At 40.9% G+C, this 25487-nt stretch overlaps 1 protein-coding gene across 3 annotated transcripts in view; it reads left to right on the top strand.

The window, feature by feature from the left end:
• The window catches only part of ric1 (RIC1 homolog, RAB6A GEF complex partner 1), a 155023-nt gene that overhangs the window by 68022 nt on the left and 61514 nt on the right, over nt 1-25487 (top strand). For all 3 annotated transcript variants that reach the window (XM_030149116.1, XM_030149115.1, XM_030149117.1), the window contains 2 exons: nt 19704-19783; nt 22661-22768. In XM_030149116.1, coding sequence (XP_030004976.1) covers nt 19704-19783; nt 22661-22768 — 188 coding nt within the window. The remainder of the gene's footprint in view (nt 1-19703; nt 19784-22660; nt 22769-25487) is intronic.

The following is a 25487-nucleotide window of genomic DNA, read 5'->3' as shown; positions in this document are numbered from 1 at the left end:
GCTTGCGGCTTTAATTTTTCTTTCTCCTGTGCTTTGAGCTCAATTTTGACCCCCTGAACATTTATGAAAACTCACCAAATTTTGCACAAAATTCAGAATTGTGCAAAATTGAATTTACATATAGGTTTCGTAGATGTCGGTAAAGAAATGTTGCTGCAGCACCCCCTTGAAAAGTGGAAATGCATTACGTCAATGGGAGCATGTCCAACATAAAGTTTGTCGTAGAACCACAAAAATCGGTACACAGATTCATCATGAGTAGACAAACAAAAAATATTATTATGGCCATGCCCCTAAACCAAACCTTACTCGGCCATATTGGATTGAAATTTCAAAAATGCTGAGTCAGCGTTTTCGCTGATGTCGTATTTTAACCATCTCCTACTAAGCCGTTTGGCCGAATGAGCTCAAAATTGATGTACAGTATCTAGAGACATGGGGCATCAAAAGTTAGCCAAATTCTTTGGATCTGTGTCACCATTTTTGTGTGACCACATCACAAACTTTGCAAAGTTTCTTCGCGAATTTACCATTACAAAAATTGCTTCAGCTCAGACATACGAACACCGATTTGGCTGAAATTTGACTCAGACGTCCATCTCCCAGGCCTTCACCCATTTATTGAAATAAATTGAAATTTTGCGCTGTAGCGCCCCCTACAAATGTAGATTTACAAAAATGACAACAGTTCGGACATACGAACACCGATTTGGCTCAAATTTGACTCCGACATCTGTCTCCCAGGCCTACACGTTCTTGTCAAAAGAAACTGAAAGTTTGCACTACAGCACCCCCTACAAAAATTTTTATTTTTTTTTTATTAAAATTGCTTCAGTTCGGACATACGAACACCGATTTGGCTCAAATTTGACTCAGACATCTGTCTCCCAGGCCTACACCCATTTATTCAAAGAAATACAAATTTTGCACTACAGCGCCCCCTACAAAATTTTTAAATTTTTTTTATTAAAATTTCTTCAGTTTTGACATAGGAACACCGATTTGGCTCAAATTTGACTCAGATGTCTATCTCCCAGGCCTACACCCATTTATCAGAAAAATTTGAAATTTGGTGCCATAGCGCCACCTACAAATTTACCTTTACTAAAATTACTTCAATTCAGATATACGAACACCAATTTCGCTCAAATTTACTCAGATGTCGATCTCTCAGGCGTACACCCATATATCAGAAAAAATTGCAATTTGGCGCTATAGCACCCCCTACAATTTTACCTTTACGAAAATTACTTTACTTCAGACATACAAACACCAATTTGGCTCAAATTTGACTCAGCGGTACATCTTGCAGGCCTACACCCATTCAATGGAACAAATTGAATTTTGGCTCCATAACGCCCCCTACAGATTTATTTATACAAAAATTTGTTCAGTTCGGACATACGAACACTGATTTGTCTCAAATTTGAGTCAATTGTCAATCTCCCAGGCGTACACCCATTCATCAGAAGACACAAAATTTGGTGCTAGAGCGCCACCAGCTGAACGATGAGCATACTTCCACTGGACGTGCCCTTGGCGAGGGCCTTTAGATGCCGCTTGCGGCTTTAATTTTGACTTTTTTTTCTTTCTCCTGCGCTTTCAGCTCAATTTTGCCCCCCTGAACCTTTACGAAAACTCACCAAATTTTGCCCAAAATTCAGAAATGTGCAACATTGAATTTACATACAGGTTTCGTAGATGTCGGTAAAGAAATGTTTCTGCAGCGCCCCCTTGAAAAGGGGAAATGCATTACGTCAATGGGAGCATGTCCAAAATAAAGTTTGTCGTAGAGCCACGAAAATCGGTACACAGATTCATCATGAGGAGATAAACAAAAAATATGATTGTGGCCACGCCCCTTAACCAACCGGAAGTCGGCCATATTGGATAGAAATTTCAAGAATTCTGAGTCAGCGTTTTCGCTGACGTCGTATTTTAACTATCTCCTCCTTGGCCGTTTTGCCAAATGACCTCAAAATTGGTGTACAGTATCTAGAGAAGTGGGGCATCAAAAGTTAGCCGAATTTTTTGGATTGGTGTCACCATTTTTGTGTGACAACGTCGCAAACTTTGCAAAGTTTCTTCGCGAATTTACCATTACAAAAATTTTCAGCTCACACGTACGTACACAGATTTGGCTCAAATTACACTCAGACGTCCATTTCCCAGGCCTACACCCATTTATTAAAAGAAATTGAATTTTTCGCACTATAGCGCCCCCTACAAATGTACATTTACAAAAATGACATCAGTTCAGAGATACGAACACCGATTTTGCTCAAATTTGACTCATACATCTGTCTCCCAGGTCTACACCTACTTGTCAAAAGAAACTGAAATTTCGCGCTACAGCGCCCCCTACAAGTTTTTAAAAACTTTTTTTATTAAAATTATCTCAGTTCGGACATACGAACACCAATTTTGCTCAAATTTGACTCAGACGTCTATCTCTCAGGCCTACACCCATTTATCAGAAAAATTATAAATTTGGAGCTATAGCGCCCTCTACAATTTTACCTTTACGAAAATTACTTCACTTCAGACATACGAACACCAATTTGGCTCAAATTTGAATCAGTTGTCAATCTCCCAGGCCTACACCCACTTATCAAAAGAAATTGCCATTTTGCTCACTAGTGCCCCCTACAAATTCCCCTCCACGAAAATTGCGTCACCTCGGACATATGAACACCGATTCTGCTCAAATTTGACTCAGTGGTACATCTTGCAGGCCTACACCCATTCAATGGAAGAAATTTAATTTTTGCTGCATAGCGCCCCCGACATATTTACTTATAAAAAAATTTCCTTACTTCGGACATACGAGCAATGATTTCCCTCAAATTGAATCAGTTGTCAATCTCCCAGGGCTACACCCATTCATCAGAAGACATTGAAATTTGGTGCTAGAGCGCCACCTGCTGAACGATGGGCATACTTCTACTGGACGTGCCCTTGGTGAGGGCCTTTAGATGCCGCTTGCGGCTTTCATTTTTCTCCTGCTCTTTGAGCACAATTTTGACCCTCTGAACATTTACAAAAACTCACCAAATTTTGCCTAAAATTCAGAAGTGCGAGAAATTGACTTTACATATAGGTTTCGTAGAGGTCGGTAAAGAAATGTTGCGGCAGCGCCCCCTTGAAAACTGGAAATGCATTGCGCCAATGGGAGCTCGTGCAACATAAAGTTTGTCGTAGAGCCACGAAAATCGGCACACAGATTCATCATGAGGAGACAAACAAAAAATATATTATGGCCATGCCCCTAAACCAACCCTTAGTCTTCCATATATGATTGAAATTTCTAAAATGCTTTGTCAGCATTTTCGCGACGTAACTATCTCCTACTAAGCCGTTTTGCTGAATGAGCTCGAAAATCGGTGTACAGTATCTAGAGAAGGGGGACATCAAAAGTTATTCAAATTTTTTGAATCAGTGTAACCGTTTTTGTGCGACGAGGTTACAAACTTTGCGAAGTTTTTTCGAAAATTTGCCATCACAAAAATATCTTCAGCTCAGACATACAAACACCGATTTGGCTGAAATTTGACTCAGACGTCTATCTCCCAGGCCTACACCCATTTATTAAAAGAAATTGAAATTTCGCATTATAGCGCCTCCTACAAATGTACATTTACAAAAATGACATCAGTTCGGACATACGAACACCGATTTGGCTCAAATTTGACTCAGACATCTGTGTCCCAGGCCTACACCTACTTGTCAAAAGAAACTGAAATTTAGCACTACAGCGCCCCCTACAAAAGTTTTTAATTTTTTTTATTAAAATTACTTCACTTCAGACATACGAACACCAATTTGGCTCAAATTTGAATCAGTTGTCAATCTCCCAAGCCTACACCCATTTATCAAAAGAAATTTTCATTTCGCTCAATAGCGCCCCCTAAAAACTTACCTTCACGAAAATTGCATCAATTCGGATATATGAACACCGATTTGGGTCAAATTTGACTCAGTGGTACATCTCGCAGGCCTACACCCATTCAACGGAAGAAATTAATTTTAGCTTCATAGCGCCCCATACAGATTTACTTACACAAAAATGTCTTTAGTTTGGACATACGAGCAATGATTTCCCTCAAATTTCAATCAGTTGTCAATCTCCCAGGCCTACACCCATTCATCAGAAGACACTGAAATTTGGTGCTAGAGCGCCACCTGCTGAACGATGGGCATACTTCTACTGGACATGCCCTTGGCGAGGGCCTTTAGATGCCGCTTGCGGCTTTAATTGCTTTTTACTCCTCCTGAAGTCGTTCCTATCTAATTTGTTATTTAACCCTTCCAGTAAGTGTTCTGAACATTGTTTTGTAAATGCTTTTCTCATTAATAAAATGTTAGAGCATGGCTACAGAATTCTTGGTAAGATAAGTTTTCTTTTATCCCACTTTGGGGAAATTTCACAGTTAATAGCAGCAACATACAACAAGCAAGTGTAGGGCAAAAGAAAGGTAGAAACAAGTGAAAAATTAAATATTAAGAGAAAAATAAGAAATTTGGCATTTATATAAACATGTTTGTAAACATAGAATTAGGATTAAAATTAAATATCATTTACATTGTGGTTTCACATGGCGTGATATGGGGGGATGGGGGGTTGGGGGGGGGGGGGGGTTCTTTGAACTGTTGTATAGACTGATGGCTGTTCTCAAACTGACGTCCATTCTGGTCCAGACACTACTGACAACACGAAGCAATGGAATCGTACACATCACAAAACAATTCCCTTGGTATTTGCGTGCATTCACGTTCAGTGGCTGCTCTCAATTCAGCGACTGTTGCAGGTCTATTCAAAAAAAAATTCAACTATAAAAAATTCAAATCACAAAATACAACCATTCAAAAAAATTATTGCAAAATACAACCATTCAGTATCTGATGACACACATTTGCTTCCATAGTTACTACCTATGCCCACAGGTGTGCAGGTGACCCTAGCAACCAAGTGCCTCACCACAAATACATGCCCACTTTCACACATACAAACACACACACGCAGCACAAATCTAAATTGGCTAAAACAGTGATTATGCTTACTTCAAGATTTTTTGACTGAGTTGTTTTTTATAATAATAATAATAAAGACAATAATAATAATAATAATAATAATAATAATAAATTTTATTTCTAAAGCACTTCTCATTCGGTGGAATTGTAAAGTGCTTCAGAGAGAAGACAGTCCTATACAAAATAAAATACTATATCAGGAATAAAAGACTAAGCAAATGAAACAAAGCATCATGGTGGGCCATAAAAAGCCAGTCTAAATAGGAATGTCTTAAGTCTCTTTTTGAAAGAGTCCAGTGACTGAGGAGCTCTGAGGTGGTCAGGGAGGGAATTCCAGATACGGGGTGAGGCAGAGGAGAAGGCCCAGTCTCCCATGGTCTGAAGTTTAGTTCTGGAGGGAAGGAGGAGGTTGGTGCTGTGGGGTCGGAGGCTACGGGAGGAAGTTTGAGGGGTGAGGAGGTCCTTCATGTAGTCAGGGGCGTTTCTGTGGATGCTTTTCAAAGTAATGAGGGCTGTCTTATAGTTGATTCTGAAGGGGATTGGTATCCAGTGGAGGTTATGGAGAATGGGAGTGATGTGTTCCTGTTTATGAGTCTGTGTGAGGATTCTGGCAGCACTGTTTTGGATGGACTAAACTTTTTGTAGCTGCTTCCTGGGGATCCCATAAAGAAGGGCGTTGCAGTAGTCGAGCTTTGAGGAGGCAAAGCTGTGGACAAGCTTTTCTGCATCTGTATCACTGAGGGAGGAACAGAGTTTGGAGATGTTATTAAGGTGGAAAAAACAAGTTTTTAACAGGTGTTTGATGTGATTTTCTGTTTTTTTTTTTTTGGTTTTTTTTTTTTGGTTTTTTTTTTTTGTTTTTTTTTTCTCTTTTTTATTCTTTTTTTTCTCTTTCTTCTATTATTATTTCTTTTTTTCCTTTTTTTCTTTTTTTTTTTAATCTTTCCTCTTTTTTCTTTTCTTTTTTTTTCCTTTTCTGTTCTTTTTCTCTTTTTCTTCTTTTTTTTATGGGCTCAGCTGGCTGACAGGCAGCTGTCTGTACCGATAAGGCAGCAGCCGACACCAACTGTACCCCCAGTCATCATTGCCCATTTTTCTGACACCTTTGCTTGTGTATCGTCTTTTATTTGGACATTTTACCATGGAGTATCTCACACTACTTTTTTTTTTTTTTTTTCCTACTTGTCGTGTCCAGCGTCCTAACAGCAGAATGGTAGTCTGGTTCCTCCCGGTGCTTAACAAATTTGCTTTGCCAAGGGTAACTTCATAAAGTATATTAAGTGCCCTTTGATGTTCTACTGTGTTTATTATGAGTTTTGTTGAACCACATTTCGATGCCAGACCTGACATGGGGGATGGGGGTGGGGGGTAGAAGAAGGAGAGAGAACAAGAGAGAGGAAGGTGGAGAAGACCCTCACAAGAAAGTATCAACAATACAAACAGCAACAACCACAGAGACAATTATAATGGTAACAATAACTACAACCAGAACTGAGTAAACTGGGTAGAAGAGAGAAAAAAAAAAACAGAACAAACAAAACTACAAAAAAAAAACAAAACACAACAATGAGATACATAAGACCTATGAAATGAAGAATATAAGAAAGCATGAACAAAATATCGTATACCACGTTCGCACAAATAATACCTATAACAAATAATACCAGTAAGAAATCCACACAACATCAGTTGTTCACAATCTGCGGTGACAGAGTGAACAAGGCAAACAGACTGAGGTGAAGAACACAGGCATGCAACCGCAACCGCACTCCCTCCAAGGATCAGGGACCGACCAAGAGGGCCCCAAGGCCCGGCCATCCAGCAGACACCACAGAGAGGGGGGATCCAGCCCGCCCCGAAGATGGTCAAAGGAGGCCCCCGCCAGAGGCCCCACAGCAGCCGAGCACAGGCCCCAGGGGGCCAGGGACGCCAGCTGCCACCCCCCCGCCGGGGGCCGGCCACCCAGGGGCAGGTAAGGCGCCGGTCCCCGAGCCCCACGAGCCCAGGAGCCACCCGTCTCCCCAGGCAGGGGTCCCACCCAGCACACTGGGCGGCCAGGCCGGCCCAGACCGCCACCCGCTGCAGGCCAGTGCGCACCCCGATGCCACAGCCAAGCGCCCTGGGGGCCTGGAGGCCCACCTCCCCATCCCACCAAGCCCAAACCCCACTCACCCACACAAGCATATGCACACACACCCACTGATGTTTGATGTGATTTTCAAATGTGAGGTGTGGGTCCAGTTTCACGCCTAGGTTCATTACAGAGGTTGAGAGTGGTATGATCTAATCAGGGAAGGAGATGGAGGATATGGAGGAGGACTGGACCTGGTGGGGGGTGCCAATCAAGATTGCTTCAGTCTTGTCACTGTTTTGGAGGAGGAAGTTGTGGTTCATCCATGGCTTTATCACTTCAAGACAGGTGGTGAGGGAGGAGAGTGAAGGTAGGGATGTGGAGGACAGTGGTGCGGATGGTAAGGAGGAGGAAGGGTTGGGGTGGGTCCTGAGGTAGAGTTGCGCGTCATCAGCGTAACAGTGAAAAGAGACACCATGACAGCTAATGACACGGCTCAGTGGGTGGATATATGTGATGAAGAGTGGGCCAAGGACAGAACCCTGGGGGACCTTGTGATTGCATGTGTCAGAATGTGAATGCAGCCATGTGTAGCACTGTTGCCCAAAACAAATTTCCCATATGGGACAATAAAGTTTATCCTGATCCTGAATGTCTTGTACGGATAATTTAAAACTAGTAGTAACAGTTTGGCTTCCACTCAGGGCCAAAATCCATCCATTAAACTGATAAAAAGTCATGATTTGAGATTTATTGTGAGAATTATTGGTATTGACTTATCAAGATTGTATTTATTTTTGGCTGTATCACCCAGCCATAAGCTTTTGTCTTTGTTAAATTCATAAAAAGCAAGTATTTCATGTATATTTTTGTATATTTTGCCAGTTGTATTTTGTATTTCAGATTCACGTTTGCACAAGACACTCTTATGGCTATGTAAGTCTTGTTTCTGACAAGGCAGCAGTCTGTGTGTGCTCCCCGTGTTTAGAAAGACTGCAGTTAAAGATGCCTATCGCACATCTGCAGTCTGCCCTGTGATGGCGCTAGTACAGGCACAGAATCCAAATGCAGAACTCAGAGGCGGATAATAAAGTTCAAGGGATTTATTAGTCACTGATTTCACAAACAAATGGATAATGAATATGAGTGACAAAATCTTGAGGATAATAGATGGAGATCTCCTCTTCGGATACGTCCTCCGGGCCGAGGACGTTAATCCCTTTCTCCGTTCGGTTACCGGGGCCTTTTTCCCGACAAAAGTCAGGCTAGGCGATCAGAACCAGGGTAGCAGATGAGGCAGAAAAAACCGACAAGGAGCAGGCAGAAGACAAAAAACCGGGTAGGCAAAAACGGGTCAAAAACAGGGAATCAAACAGACAGACAAGATCAGAACGCTGGTAAGTACTACGAGAGATACAAACTGGCGTCTGACCAGGGGAAGAGACTGGACTTAAATACACAAAAGGGAGGGAAGACAACGAGACACAGGTGGCACAAATCAGGGCGGAGACAGGTAATCAGGGGAAAGGTGAATACGATCAAGGAAGGGAAGTAAAGACGACAGACAAGACACATGAGGGGAAAATTAACAAAATAAAACAGGAAGTGACAAACAAACATGAAAGACAGACAAAACCAGACTAGCGTCTGGCTGCAGGCATGACATGCCCTTGCATGTTTGCGTGCTATTTATATGTTGCATTTCAAGCGAGTAGCTACTGTTCCAAAGTGAAAAATTACATACCATTTTAAGGTAGAAATCATGAATGCATTTTTATACTTCCATGCAGACTGCTGGCATCCACTAAATTCAGTGAGTAGTCACTACTAGTAACTTACTAGTAGGTGTCACTACTAGTGACATTTTAAAAAAGTGCACTTGACTTCAGAGGACCTCTGCAGATATCTCCAGGCCCACATGTCTGCACCCTGTTCAAACATGCACAATAGAGACTTCAGTGTGCCATCACACTGTGAGCACTTTTCTGCTGACTTACCACTTACCTTCACTTGCAAGTCTGAACTAGAGTAGCAACATTTTGAGTCAGCTTTTTCAAACATCTTATTTGTTTGTGACTTTACAGAATCACCTTCATTCTTTAATGTTTCTCACATTAAATCACAGCATTATGCCACAACTGGAGGATTGTTGTCTGAATTGGCTTATTAAGAGTCTGACTTAGAACAGTTGTAAATCTAACTTTTGTTATAGTTTGGCCCCATATAAATGACATTTGATTGATTCATTGGTAGTTTTATCAACAAAGACTTAATTAGTGTCATCTCGTGTCATGTGCCACATGCATTTTAAAGAGGATGTAAATCACAAATTTGCTCAACTCACTGGCTCACTGGCTACAATCTGCCTTTTTTAGTGCCTGCATGTTTATTGGGCTCCAGTGAACAATAGCCAGTCTCTTCCTGTGTCATTATCTCTGCATGTGTAATCATAACTATTGCACAAAGAGTCCTTGAGACTTGAGATGCCCTTTGTCTCCCCATTCCAGTTTTCCATTCCTTGGATCAGACAAGTTCAAGTAAAATTGATCATAGATCCATGGAAAGATGAATGAAGATGCTGTCAGTGTGGTATAATCAAACTGCAGATGAAAGGCTCTAAGAGCAGGAGACACCTCCTGAAGTTAGTCCCTGCTTGTAAAATCCTTTTCTCGCCCCTCCCCCTCTTACCCTTAGGTCCTTTCCCACCAAAAGGCCCAAGAACTTTATTACCAGGAACTTATTTACCAGGAACTTTTTGGGGTAAAAGAGTTCCTGGTAACTGCGTTTCCACAGCACCCGAAAGTTCAGGGTAATTTATTCAAATCAGGTTGATGATGTATGAGGGAGCAGTAATAGAGCAGAACTGGCTCAGGTTGATGCCTGTAGAAGAGACTTCTCGGAAATTGGATGGAGCTGGTCAGTTGACCCAATTTCACCAGGGTCAGTGACATAAATGTAGCTAAGATTTCCCAGAATATTTATGATGCTGGCCAGCCTAATCTTTCTGTGACATTCATCCTTTAAGATCAATCCAACAACACATTTTTCCTTCATGATGAATAAGTTTGTTCAGGATTATGAATAGAATTCCCAAAATTAGGCTGGCCAGCATCATAAATATTCTGGGAAATCTTAGCTACATTTATGTCATTGACCTTGGTGAAATTGGGTCAACTGACCAGCTCCATCCAATTTCCGAGAAGTCTCTTCTACAGGCATCGACCTGAGCCAGTTCTGGGAAATCTATAATTATTCTATCTGAACCATCATGCAGTTCCACACCCTAGTTCAAATATCTCAAGTATTATCATAACTTGTGCGATAATCAATGCCATTATACTGTTAAAAATGCCATTTACACCTATGTTTGTATACAGTTTGAAGAAAATATAGTCATGCAGTAAAAAAAAATATTAAAAATAGAACCAGATCTATCCCAAAGCTAAATTTTTGTCCACAACATCTTGAAACATATATGAAGACATGGTAAAAATTTCAAAATTTTCATTAACTGGCCACATGGTAATTTGGGTGCTCAAATAAAGAGTATTTTTGTGAAAAATTGAAATTGACCCATTTTATGCATTGCCTCACAGCAACACTATTCATTGAAATGTAATCTTTTTGCAGTATATTGTTGCATCTTGACCATAAGAATCCATGCAAAAAAATTAGGTCTCTACATTCATCCATTATGGCACAGTGCAAGCCTGAAGAGAGAGGACATTTTGAAAAATTAGCCTTTTCGGCTGATTTCAAGGTCTCATGGACCAAACATGAAGGCACCTACAATTATTTTGATGCAAAATATGATCTTTTCAGGGGGATTTCACCCCAGACAGTAAGTTTCAGCAGTGCGGCTTGAATACCTAAGGAGATATAGTTTCTCAAAGTTGGCCAAAAGCAAATTTGCTAAATTAAAATAATAATAATAATAATAATAATTTTCAAAGGGCTGTATGGCTTAAACTATTACAGATATGACAAAAAATTTGGATGTGTTTGTTTATCTGGTTGGTGAACAAGTGTGAATTTTTTCAGAATTTTCTGAGGGGGTCATGTGGGGCACTTTTTGAAATCTGGTTGATTTGGAATGGAATGACCCTGGTGTCCTCCTGTGATGGTCATTACTATTTATAGTGCTGAACAATGGAGGCCTACAAAACTCACTTTTTTTCACTTACACAGGAAGCTCAATTTCACATTAGATCGGTGCATTAGTCCTTGTGAACAGTTCATGTTTAACAATGACGTTGATTTTCATTGTATGAAGTGAAGTGCTGCCCCAAAAATTTGACCCCTCAGGTTTTGAATCAAAGTCCTCCACTATATTAATGCTGCGTTCCAGGCCGGTTTTTGAGCCCGTAAGTCACGACTTCAAACCATGACTCATGACTTCGTAGCATTTCAGGCAAGTCACGCCAAACTACCTGAGCACAAGGAATTGTGGTAGGTAGATATAAACAAACCAGCATGGTGGACCGTACGTTATGCTCATTTACAGTCATTTCTATCCCAAAGGTGTTTGTTCTTTGTGTATTTGAGGGAGACAGAGGAGGAAAAATGGTGCAGAAGGCAAGAGAAGCTGTTATACGTTCTATGTTATTTGTATATTTGGATACGTATTTGGCATTTATTTATTCTTGCACTCAATGGACTGAAAACTAGCTAACGCTAGAGCAGCTGCTGATTGTGCAGAACATTTGCGGATATATAATGATAGAGCAATACCTTATTTTAATAAACAATTGGCATAAACACTTAGTCCATGGGGGCCGCCATTGTTGATTCACGGGCTATGTGACATGAGAGCTCGGAACTGGGAGTACATGGATCTAGTTCAAGTTCACAGGTGGGAAGTCATGGGTTTGACTGACATTCCAGTGCATTTTCACTGGTAGAAGGTTGGAAGAACACGAGTTACGGGTGACCTGGAATGCAGCATAAATTTGTAAGGATTTTATCAGTTTGATCAAGATTTTTATTAAAGTCAGAAAGTATTTTGTTTTTTCAGTATGCATTTTCATGTATATTTCACCATTATGTATTTTCATCCACAATTTTTATTTCAAATCTTGTGTTTTCAGTTACAATTCAAGTCAGTCAGTGGCACAGACAGGAACAAAAAGTATTTTTCATTGTATTTTAGGGTCGCTAACACCCTTAATATTGAATTCTAATGAACCTGGTCCATTTATGAATCTATACTCATATGGCCACAAAGGCTGTTTAAAACAGAAACATTTATAATTTGTCTTGTTTTCCTTTCATTACACTGATTATAATACAGCCCATGTTAATATTATAAAGTCAATGAACCCTCCCCTTCAAGTTTCTGCTATTATCAGGATTTTCTTCAAACTGTCAAATTATCAATCATGATTAATGCTAATAATGATCTGTAAGAAAAAAAAATATCACAGTCTCACATATCTCTACAGTGTATTGCGACCCTGTTATCATGATTCATATTTCCAGATTCCTGCCAGTACACAGACTAGGGATGTAACGATATGAAAATTTCATATCACGGTTATTGTGACCAAAGTTATCACGGTTATTATTATCGCAGTATTGTTGAAATGTACTCAAAATGTTCAAAAAGTACTAATACACACACTGAAATAATATAACCAAGTTGTATTTTGAAAAAAAAAAAAAAAACACTAATAAAGTAACATGCACAATGTACTTTCTGTTGCAGAAACATTCAACATGTAAACAACAAACATACAAATGTGCATTAAAGTTGGTACCTTATGGACACAAGTGATGTTTGCACCAGGGGTGGGAACTGATAGGATTTGATCAATATCAATGCCATTATCAGTTCTGCTTATCAATCCAATTCCTTATCAATTATCCTATTGATTCCTGAGGTGATTTTGAGTGTGAAAAAAAGTAGTTGGACAGGTCATAGTGGAGTTTGTTTGAATATTTTCCAGATCAAATCATTCACAGTGTCACACAAAACACTATTGTACACACACAAACAGAAAGTGAAACACAGTCATATTTTCCTGATCTATTTAATGAACAAATGTAAATATTCTGAAAGAATGAGGATTTGAAAACACGTTAGGCTGATCTGATCCAGACTAGTCAGTGGTTCACTCCTGGTGAGAGACAGACAAACCACAGCAGTGTCCTATGGTCCAGTTCCTCTGGAGGTCTGTCACTGGATTTACTGTTGAATGTCCCTCAGTTCATTAAGCGTCCTCTCCTTTGGTTTTTACACACATCATGTGTCTTTGTACAGTTGAACTTCACTCATCTGGGCCCATTTGAACTGGCATGAGTTTGTCCTGAGTATCTATATTCAGACGGTTTCTCTCTAGGTGAGGTCTTGAATCAGTGGGGGCCGGGGAGGAGTTAACACTAGCGCGGACCGGGTCTGTGCACTTGCTTGCTAGGACAGACCGAGTCCGTGCGCGCCCTTGTTCAGACCGACCCGCAGTCCGGGTCCATGCGCACGCTCTGACGGACCGGGCCTCTGTGCACGCGCCCTCTGACAGACCCGGTCCGTCCGACTGCGGACGCACGGACTGGGGCCGTGCGGGAGCCGTGCAGGAGCCGCTATCCCTGAATCTCTGGAACTCTGTCCGTGCAGGTGCCTTCCGCCATGTTTTCAGAGGCCAAACATTACAAACTGCGCACACATGCCTCGAGTGCCGCTGCTTCTTCAGGAAATGAACAGTACCGTGAGTTTTCTAGGTGCGGTAATCGAATATGGTTATCATAATAATTAGAATTTAAACGGTAATACTAACCGTCAGAAATTTTACCGTGGTTTATCATTATACCAGTTATCATTACATCCCTAACACAGACTTGGCATATCATTATGTTGAGTTTAAATTCCCTAAGGCCTAGTGTGCAGTTTTGTTTGTTTGATAAGAAAATCAGTTGTTAAAAAACTGGAAAACAAGTTGAACTTATGTATAATTTCAGTGGTGTTGTGTCTGCTGTGTCAAAAAGTGGTGATGAAAAGCAGTGCTCAATGCAGAGAGAACACAGTTTGCTGTTATTCTGAAGTATACTCTATGCATGCCAGAAGGTTGCAGCTCTCCAAGTCCATCGATGAGTTTAGCAGGCCTCAGTTTGACACACTATCTTCATTCTGGTTATGATTGTACTTCTCATGTTTCATGTTTCTTCATCCAGCTTCCCAGTTGTAGTTGAACACACTTTTCTTTTTTCAGCTTTTGGGTTTTTAGCTTACCGGCCGACAGGCCGTAAGCTATTGTCAGCATGCAGCGTCCAGCGGCGGCATCTGTCGTCTGTTACAAAACTTTCAGTCGTCTTCTTCTCCGAAACTACAATTCTGATTGACTTCAAATTTGGTATACAGCTTCTTTATAATGATGTCAACAAAATTTAGTGAAATTATTTGGATCCGGATCTGATTCTGGATTTGGTGCGACTTTGAAAAATCTCCCCATTATAAGAGATAGGAAGTGGATTGATGCAATAACTCAGTAAATATAAATGATATCAAGTTGAAATTTCTACAGTACAGCCCTGATGGGGAGATGACCGAAACATAATGGCCACATGCTGATCGGGATCTTCTTCTGGATCTGGGAACTTACGGAAAATTTAACATGGGCTCTTGTGGGGAAAAAATTTCAATTGTCTTCTTCTCCGAAACTACAGTGCTGATTGACTTCAAACTTGGTATACAGCTTCTTTATGATGATGTCAACACAAGGCACTGAAATTATTCTGATCCAGATCTGACTCTGGATTTGATGTGACTTTGAAAAATTTTCCCATTGTAAGAGATAGCAAGTGGATTGATACAATAAATCAGTAAGTATGAATGATATCAATTTGGAATTTGAATTTTTTACAGATCTGATTGGAATATGACCAAAACATGGGCTATTTCTGTAATATAATAAATGCACATAACTGGATGATAATAAATGGTATCTGGATACATTTCCCAAAGCTTTTAATTTGGCCGGTAAGCTACAGGGCCATTGGTCCTATTTTTTCAGTGCTGTGGTGAACGGTGGCCTTCCACCAGCATCACTGTCGCCATACAAGAACTAATGCATTGCAAGACCCCCTTGGCCTGAAAAAATGTTGAAATTGCAATGCACAGGGGGATTTCTGGCATGCAGTGATCAGCAAGGGGGGGTGGGGGTGCAGGATATATGTCATGTGCGCAAACAGATCGAGCCAGTACAATATCAAGGGCTCCAACCTGGGCTTTGATAAATCTCTCGCTCTCAACTAATGGCTTTCACTCCCAACAAATTCAATTATGGTTACTAGCCAATCTGTAGTAGAGAGGAGGCGGGTTTTGTGGACACGAACAAACCGGTTCAGAGCCAACAACTTCAGAGTAGCCAACTGTACATGGTGATGGTCATAGAGATGGAAGGCAAACAGATGAAGAGTGGTGAAGACGTCCTACAGGTTCACAGGGGACTGAAAAATAAATGGTGTTGGGTAGGGATTAGGGCTGGGTATCATGGCCAATTTCCATAATCGATTCAATTTCGATTCATAAGGTTCTGAATCGATTAATCACGATTCGATTCAATTTCGATTCAGTATTAATTGACTGATTCAGAGTAATTTAGTGATACCAAAGTACAATTTTGAGTTGTAACCTGATTATTTGAGTACCGCAGTCATGCAACACATCAATACTGGTATCAATATTGATATTAGAAAGGAAATAAATATGACATTTCAGCAGAAGTTGCTGAATGTGCTCTTAAATAATGAACGGGACACAAACATGTCCATGTTTGTACAGTGGCTCAGAACGGACTTCTTCGTCATCTTTATTCTGTTTTATGGCTGGAGGCTTCTACTCACTGGGGGTGGGGGTGGGGTGCTCCGTGATTGTTGGTTGGAGCGGAGCGGGGCTCGGGGGTGTGCGCGCTCCGTGAATGTTGGTCGGGATGCAGTGTTGGGGGGGAGCGTAGCGGTCAGACATTGTCGCTTTACTATTCCTCTAACTCCATACTCAGCCATAGGTGATAGTATGGATCCAAGTTATTATTCTAAGAACGACTGGGTTCCGCAACTCGCCGGGCAGCCAGTTCCTTCACACTGCGGGTTCGAGTTTGAGGCCGGATGGAGGGGGAGGAGGGGTTTTCCTCACCCTTCCTCCGCGTCTTTTCCACGTCAGAGCCGTCGTGAGTGAGACCAAGTCTTCCCCAGAGGTTCACAAGACGGAGCCGCCCGCGGTTCCGCGTACTCCCGGTCCTGCTCTGAAAAATCGATCTCATCCACTATTAATGGATTACGCAAAATTACAATGAGATCGATCTAAGATCGATTAAATCAATTTTTTTACCCAGTCCTAGTAGGGATGGGAATTGTTAAAAATTTAATGATTCCGATTATCGATTTTGCTTATTGATCTGATTCCTTATTGATTCTCTTATCGATTCTCATTGGGCGAAGGAATAAAAGAGTACAAACGGGTGTGTTTGCATTAACTGTATTATATTTCCACCTGCACAGAAAATATACCATATACAGTATGTACAAATAATTATAATAACAGATGACGCCAGGCCCGGTTCGGCAAGGGGTTGGGGGGGTGCAGTGAAAGTGAAACTTAAGACGCTTTACTAATTCCTTTATTGCCGCATGTCCACTATGTCAAACCAGTTCGACTTGGCTTAGCTCGTCTCCCATTGTTGAGCACCTCATTTCCTTTCCCCTACTTTCAGAAACTTGTATTTGAGGGGGTACAATGTTTGTTGCCCACACTGGAACCGGAACTGGGCCCGGCGTTCACTCTGCCACTACATTCACACGCGTCGCTAAGTAGCGTATCAAATACATGACATTCCTGAAAATGAATCACATGCTGTGTGGACAAATGTTTGAACATATTGGAGGGATTCCACCCTTTTGAAGACATGGAAGCTTTACAAGTGTTGCAAGTGGCCCTGGTGACATCTTTTTAGACCATTTCTCCCTCAACACCATGTTGGCTACGTTCTGACCAAAACAATGCAGCGTATGCGTGACGTCATCGTGCATGCGCAATGAAGGCGGAATCGATTAGCAGAATCATTAAATAGGCAGGCAAACGATTCCAAGGAATCGAGCTACTGGGATCCGGTTCTCAAAAAGAACCAGTTCTCAATTCCCATCCCTAGTGTTGGGTGTGGATAGAGGAGGTGGGAATGGATAGAAAGGCTTATGGCAGTTGATGCAAATAATTAAGACAACAGGGTGTTTATTTTTGTACATTATGTTCACACACATTGAAATATGCGATGAGCGGTAAAGAAGTACTTTCACTGCATGAAGCTGACCCTAGCCATAGAGCTGCCGTGCATGCATCACACAGAGTATTATTGCCACCTTATGATCTGTTGTGATGTCTGCAATACTCAGACGAGTGCTTTCCATCTGACATTCCATGAAAAGGCAGTTTAGGTGCTATAATTTTCTAAATTTTCTCGGGGAAGGGTCCCGGAACCCCTCTTTGCATGGTGTATATTCAATATGATTTGGGTGGTTGAGGGTCCATAAGACCTTATTGCTCAAGGGCCTAGGATTTCTTAATTTGCTCCCATGCAGACCTGCAAATTGCTGGATGTAGGCCCACCAATGACCCATTCATCATGACCTGACCTAAAGAAAAATTTTCAGGCTTGAGATTTTTTTTCACCCCTGAGTGCAGATTCTTTCTCTGACCATCACAGTTTTTCAGTACCATAAAAGCATTAGTGATGGGAATTCCGTGTCTTTTTGGAAAAAGCATACTCCTCCTTTCGTCTTTTCCTGATGGTTTCAGATGACTGGTCCAGACGTATCTCAAATGTGCTTACTATTTCTCAAAATCCACACCTAACAGCTGGATAGACCAGTGGGTTGCACACTGTGGTGTGCCCCCTCCTGTACACATGCAGAAAGGAAAAGCAGGTCACAAAATAGGTCTAGGTCACACATTTCAGAACTTATCCAAGCTCTATACATGATGAATGTATGGTAAACATTTTATGGTTCCAGCTGTTTTTTTCCAGAGTTAGAGAGTTTACAAGATGTCACAGATGGACAAACATGCTGACGACAATACTCCCTTCGGCAGGCAGAGGGGGTAAAAAGCCAAGGACTTCTTCAGTACACTGTCAAAATATCCCAGTATCTCTGAAGCACAAAGGAATGTAATGCTGTTAAAAGTTTGTACATTGAACTCACTATGGTTCTTTGTCACAGTGTGCAAGTCTTATAGTGTGTAGCCATAGCAAAACCGTGGCATGAATGAAACATGACACGAAACCTGATCTAGAGTCCACTGCCTGCAACAATTGCAGGCAGTGGACTCTAGATCAGGTTTCGTGTCATGTTTCATTCCACAGTCTTAATTTCAGCAGTTTCCCTGACAGCGTGGTGTGTGTTCTTGTGGGCCTACATCTACTGTTATATCAAATTACCAAATCTACTTAGCAGGAGACTGAAAACTGCACATATAATCTACAGATTTATTTGGAGAATTACATGACGGTGCAATTTGTCGGTCAGAAGACATAAAGTCAGTGCAGTATTAAAATTAATACTTTTGGTATCCTTAAAATGTTGTTAATTCATTGAACAATCAGTATAGATTGATATCTCGTATTTCAAGTTTTCTTTGTAGATCAATATCAGTATGCAACTGTGTACCTGTAGATGTAACTGAATATTTAAAGCAATATTTAGAAGTTACTCACACAGACTTATCTTGTTTCATGTTTTGCTTTAAAAATAAAATTCTTAAAGCTTTCAAGCAGGCAGCTCAGTCTGTCTATGACTGTAGTACAGGAAAATTTCAGATAGCATTTAATTTATGTAAAAATGTTTTGTTTTTGTTTTTTCTTAGTAGAGCCTCAGCCATGTTATAAATATTCTGCACAGCTTTTTCATATCTACAACAAAATTCTATAAAATTCTGATCAACACTTATCTGGCTGTCAGATAATTACAGCATTGCTCTTGGTACATGTTCATGCACTTTAATGTGTCACTGTTATTCCTCAATATGATAATATTTAGAATGTTCACAGGAGTCACTATATTTTGGCTGAAAATTCAGAATGTGCATCTCATTTGTGGGTTTTATTGCACGGTGTGACACATGGCTCTATTTACAGTCAGCGCTACCAGAGACAAAGATCATCTCTGGTACAGATGGATGCTTTTAAGAAAAGTTAAGTTCTGTTTAGAATGAGAAACGCTATTATGCCAGAGGACAGGTTTTACAAATGAGCAAATGAAACTTAATTGTAGGAGGCTGAGTTTGCACAATGGAACATCTGACATCAGTAGAAAGACTTTGAAAAAATTAATCATGGCATGCATAGGTGCATGTAAACAGGACGTAATGAAATATTTATTTTTATCAGCCGTGTATGTCTTTAGAATAAGGAGAGATACTGGGATATTTTGTGCATGTAAATCTAATCTGTGAGGTTAAAATTACTTGACTGCCAAATAGGTTGTCTCCTGTCTATCTTCTTTCTTTTGTTGTGAATGTGACACTCGTTTTACCTCGATATTCAACAGCAAAATTTTCAGTGATTGTATGCAGTAGACTGTGTTGGTGTGGTTTTTCATTGACAGTCCTCTCTGTTTTCAGACTGCCAAAGGCTACATCCTCCTGTTTGATGTGCTGGGTGGAGGGGATGACAAGTACCTCTATGAGCCTGTCTACCCAAAGTGAGTGCAGCATACATACAAACTGTCATATATAAACACACACACCAGTTAATGCATTTGACACACAAAGGCTCATTGGTATCATTCTATACAGGTTGTATCATGTAATGTTACCTGTATCCGTCATAACTGCACAAAGCATAGTATTTTAACATAGGTTTTTAATTAATTAGGAATTCTAAGAGCTAGGGGTCAACACGTCTGATTCAAAAGATGTACAACAGCACATCAGAAAGGTTTAAGATTCAGTTCTGATTGATTGTTTCCTCCACTTCCTCTGCCATCAAACCACATATGCTAGGTTTAGTCTCCTGTTGGTGCCCTTTACCAAAGTACAGGTTTAGATCTGGAGTTGATCCCTGGATGCTGCTCAGAAACAACCCACTGGCAAACTAGTACCTTAATTTTACTTGACCAGTTACACCATATGGACAAATGTACTCCCAGTCACCATGTGCTTACATGTGGTCAACTTCTTCCAGTAACTTAGAACACAATCAGTCCTGATGCAGCTGTCAACTCCATCTCTATTGCCAGGCTTTGGCAACAGTGATTTGCTTCCATTCAACCATAAAAGCCTTAATGAAGTTGACCACTGATGTTGGTGATGAATCTTATTTTGCTGTCAGTATTTTATATCATATTGAACAGAACTTTATGAACTTTTGCCACAATTCTGGAAGTAGGGATGGGAATTGATAAGAATTTAATGATTCCGATTCCATTATCAGTTTTGCTTATCGATCCGATTCCTTGTCGATTCTCATTGGATGAGGGAATAAAAGAGTACAAATCGGTGTGTTTGCATTAATTGTCTTAAATTTCCATCTCTGCACAGAAACTATAACATATACAGCAGTGTTTCCGGTGGTCTTGTAAGGATTTTGCTGTGGCGCAACAGCACAGCAAAATCCATGCCGCCACACCAAACATTTCATAAAAATAAAAAATAAAAAAAATCATCGCCATCACATTAAACTTATTATACATACACTACCGGTCAAAAGTTTTAGAACACCCCAATTTTTCCAGTTTTGTATTGAAATTCAAGCAGTTCGAGTCCAATGAACAGCTTGAAATGGTACAAAGGTAAGCAGTGAACTGTAAGAGGTAAAAAAAAAAAAAAAAGGTAAGGTTAAACAAAACTGAAAAATAATGTACATTTCAGAATTATACAAAAAGGCGAACAAGAAATGGGTTAACAGCTTAAAGCAGTTCTGCAGCAATGGAGGTTGATCAAGCCTCGAAAGTTGGTGCTACCAATTCCTACAGGTGTCCCAACGTTTCTTAAATACTTCCAACCCCCTCTGTCTGCATAAAAGTAGTGTTGGGGCACACTTGGGTACCATACCATTGTGAGCATTATTTGAAAGGCATTTTACTGCAGAAAGTAGTGTGTTACTGTAAAAATGGCGAGGAAAAGGCAATTAACGATAGAAGAGAGACAGACCATCATAACACTTAGAAATGTAGGTCTTTCCTACAGAGAAATTGCCAAGAAAGCCAAGGTGTTGGTAAGTCCAGTTTCCTTCACCATCAAAAGGCACTCAGAAACTAGGGGAAATGCTGACAGGAAGAGGTCTGGCAGACCCAAAGCCACAACAGAATCAGACGACAAGTTTCTGAGAGTCCACAGCTTGTATGATAAGCGACTCACAGGACAACAGCTTCAAGCACAGCTCAATAGTGGTCATAGTAAGCAAGTCTCAGTTTAACTGTGCAGAGAAGACTTCGAGTTGCAGGTTTGATCAGTCCACAACACCTTCTTCCACTCTTCAGTAGTCCACTGGCGGTGTTTCATGGCCCAGGCAAGCCTCTTTTTCTTATTCTGAAGTCTCAGCAATGGCTTTCTTGCTGCAACTCGACCCATCAAATACATACACACTCATTACATCACCACACCAACAGATCAGTTCCACAGTAAACACTGTAACAGTATGCACAAATGATAATAACTGATGATGCTGGGCCCAGTTGGGGGTGGGGGGGGGCACCGTACAGTGAAAGTGAAACTTAAAACGCTTTACTAATTCCTCTATGTCTCCTGTTGTTGTGCACCTAGTTTCCTTTTCCCTACTTTCAGAAACTTTTATTTAAGGGGCAGGACATTTGTTGCCTGCACCGGAACTGGGCCCAGATGACGTCCTGGTATTCACTCTGCCGCTAGATTCACAAGTGTCGCTAAGTAGCGTATCAAATACATGACATTCCTGTAAATGAATCACATGCTGCGTGGACAAATGTTTGAGCGTATTAGAGGGATTTCCTCCCTTTGAAGAAATGGAAGCTTTGCAAGTGTTCCAAGTGGCCCTGGTGTCATCTTTTTGAACTGTTTCTGCCTCAACGCCATGTTGGCTATGTTCTGACCAAAACAATGCAGGATGCATGTGATGTCATCATGCATGCGTGGCAGAATCGATTAGCAGAATCGTTAAATAGGCAGGCAAACGATTCCAAGGGATCGAGTTATTGGAAACCGGTTTTCAAAAAGAACCGGCTCTTGATTCCCATCCCTAGCTGGAAGCATTGTATTGTCTAAAGGTATATCGCCAAAGGTACCTTTTCTGAGAATTACAAAGGCAGGATGTGATTAAAAAAACAATAGAGAAATCTGTAGAAACAATATTTCCACCTGAAAATATATTATTCCTTTACTTGCCCTCCAGTTTCTGTTTTGTATGTTCCATGTCCTTTATGTGTCTTTGTGTCTGTGTGTTGTTTTACATTCCTACACAGCATGCCAGCAGAAGTGGGGCAAGTCTGGGCATATTTGGTTATCCTTTTCAGCTTCATGGGTTGTGCGCACTTTGGGATTTTATCACTTTTTTACTTTTACACACAGTATTAAATCAGACCTCTGCATGTGTGTTTATCCAGAGGAAGTCCCCGTGTCAAGATCAACCCAGGATATAAAGAGGAACAAGGTGCTCCAGCTCTGTCTCTAGAGATGAAGAAGCCTGTGGATCTGGAGTCTCCCATCACCAGGTACATGCTCTTTTATTCATTCTGTCAGCATCTGCCTATCTTTAACCCCTTTTCCATGAGATTCCCAGGAACTTTTATAATCAGGAACTACATTTTTTGTTCAAATAAATCTTATTACATAGAAATGTAACTTAGAAACAGTGTTGTTTTAACATCTTCCACAAGTAAATGGTGACTCTGGATCATGCTACTTGTTGAAATGCAATGCAAGCACTCATTATCCCGACTTGATTTTGGCATTTCAGAATGAATATTGAAAGCAGAAATTATTGTGTCTTCGTTTTCCTCAGCTTTGGCTTTGATTTTAAAAAGTTAGTGAACAAATGATATATGGATTATGGAAAATTGAACTGAATTTTGAAACTTTTGTAATTTGTTGTGTCTGCTTGTCTGACTTGGTCTAAACAACACTTGCTCACACTTCAGGACTTGGCTTTCTCATCAGGGCCACATATGCACTTGCAGACCCATTTAGACTGCAGGCAGAAGTGGCCCCCATGTGGGTCCAAATGTTATCTTTTCACTCATATGTGACCAGAAATAACAAAATTAAATTCTGCCAAGGAACAAATGCAGGTAAATAACCTGGAATTTTAATTCCATCTACTGCATACTAAGTCAGAAAGAGGCTGAGATTGTGGTTATCGGTGTCTGAATATGCTGGTGTTGGATGTATGACAGGATTAGTTCAGGGCCTGAGAAAGGGCCCCCTCAAACTCCAATATCTGTTTAAGTGCATGTTACATTTAGAATATTTCACTCCTTTTTCTTGATAGCCCTTTACCACAGTTCAATGACAAAGATTCAAGATTCAAAGATTTGTTATTGTCAGTTCACTAGATCCACAAGATGTAAAGAGAATTAAGATGGAATACCGTAGTGGTGAGGAGGTGTATAATGGAACCAAACAGCAACAGCTTTGTCAACAGTAGCAGATAGGGCAGTAGTGCAATGTATGTAATAAAGTGCAGACACAGTCACCAGAAAAATGTTAGAATATCAAAGAATGTAAGTGTACTTTTGTACGGTGGCCTTGAGTGTCCTGAAAGGCACCTATAAATAAAGTACCGTACTTTCTGGCTTATAAGCCACTACTTTTTTCTCATTTTGAACCCTGCGGCTTATACAACGATGCAGCTCAAGTATAGATTCTTACGGTCTAACGGCCTCCACGGGGCGCTCTAGCAGGAAGTGCAAAAGTGAGACAGACAGGTGGAAGAGGTGATGTGAAGAGGAGAAGTTTTAAGCTTAACTTTTAACAATCATTTTACACAAACTCTCATCATGGAAAACACATGAAGAAAGGCATATGATGCAGCTTTTAAGTTAAAACCAATCGATCTTTCTGTCCAAGAAGGAAATAGAGCTGCTGCACATAAGTGCCATTGAGAACAACAACAGAGGAGAGATTGAGAAGGTGTGTGACGGAGCCTTTCTGAGGCTGTTCAACTCCGACACTGAAGAAGACAACTGCAGTGGTTTCAATGCGCAGAAGGAAGATGAAGATAGCGCTCAATGATTTTTCTGTGTTTTTTAACTAGTTTTTTGCTGCCGCTTTACTGCAGTGTTACAGGCACTGTTTGGAAAAAACCAGTGAAGATATGTACATAAATATTTAAATAATCTTTCTGTTTACCATCTTTCTGTGTAAATATCTCATGTCACAATGTGGGCACCTTTCTTTTTCCACTTGGCCTTTGTCTTGCTGTATGGGATACCACATGAGAATGAAGCGAGCTGGTGGTGGTGTTTTAGCCGCCATGTCATTTTCGTGTGCAGCCTGCAATGCAACGCACTGCTCCCACTTTGGCATGTGATGATGTTTGAGGTGCTGAAATAAGTTGGTTGTGTTGCTGTCTTTGACAGATACCAACTTCAAGCAGAGTTTGCAGCGAGGAATGGTTTTGTCTTCATCAGAAACTTCGAAGCCATACCAATTCCACACAACCGACTTGCTCTTGGTATTTTTAGCCATAAACTTCTCACTCTCCTTAGCAAACACCATTTTTGTACCGGTATGTGGACATCAAAGACTGTGGAGACCGCAGTCACAGTTAGGAGGAGGAGCCTACGATAGCCCAGAGGTGCGTGGCTCCTGAGACATGAGAGAGATGAAATTCGATTTGATGATTACCTGTTAGTAGACATCACCCTAATTAAATAATCCAATTTTGATTTAAAATCGATTTATTGTGCAGCCGTAGTTTGAGCCTTCTTGGCCAGTGATGTGGTGTTGTCTGTCCAGGAGAGATCCCCTGTGATATGCAGCCCCAAGAACTTTGTGCTGCTCGCCCTCTCCACAGCAGCACTGTTGGTGGTAAGTGGGGGGTGCTATGAGTGTCTTCTCCTTAAGTCGACCACAATCCCTTTTGTTTTCCCCACATTCAAGAAGAGATTGTTGCCCTTACGCTACTAGACCAGTGTGCTCACCTCATTTCTGTAGTTTACTGTGTTTAGTTGGTGATGAGGCCCACCATGGTCGTGTCATCTGCAAACTTGATGATGTGATTAGTACAGAGGGCTGGTGCACAGTCATGGGTCAGCAGGGTGAGGAGCAGCAGGTTGTGGGGCCCTTATTCTCAGCATGATGGTCCTTGAAGTATTACTGCCAACCTGTACATTTTGTGGCTGTCTTATGAGAAAGTCCAGCACTCAGTTGCATAGTGAGGTTTTGAGTCCCAAGTGTCTGAGTTTTTGGATTAACTGCTGGGGGGTGATT

The sequence above is a fragment of the Sphaeramia orbicularis genome, chromosome 12 (assembly GCF_902148855.1).
Source record: "Sphaeramia orbicularis chromosome 12, fSphaOr1.1, whole genome shotgun sequence".
NCBI lineage: Eukaryota > Metazoa > Chordata > Actinopteri > Kurtiformes > Apogonidae > Sphaeramia > Sphaeramia orbicularis.
This window is presented reverse-complemented; position numbering and strand designations above follow the sequence as displayed.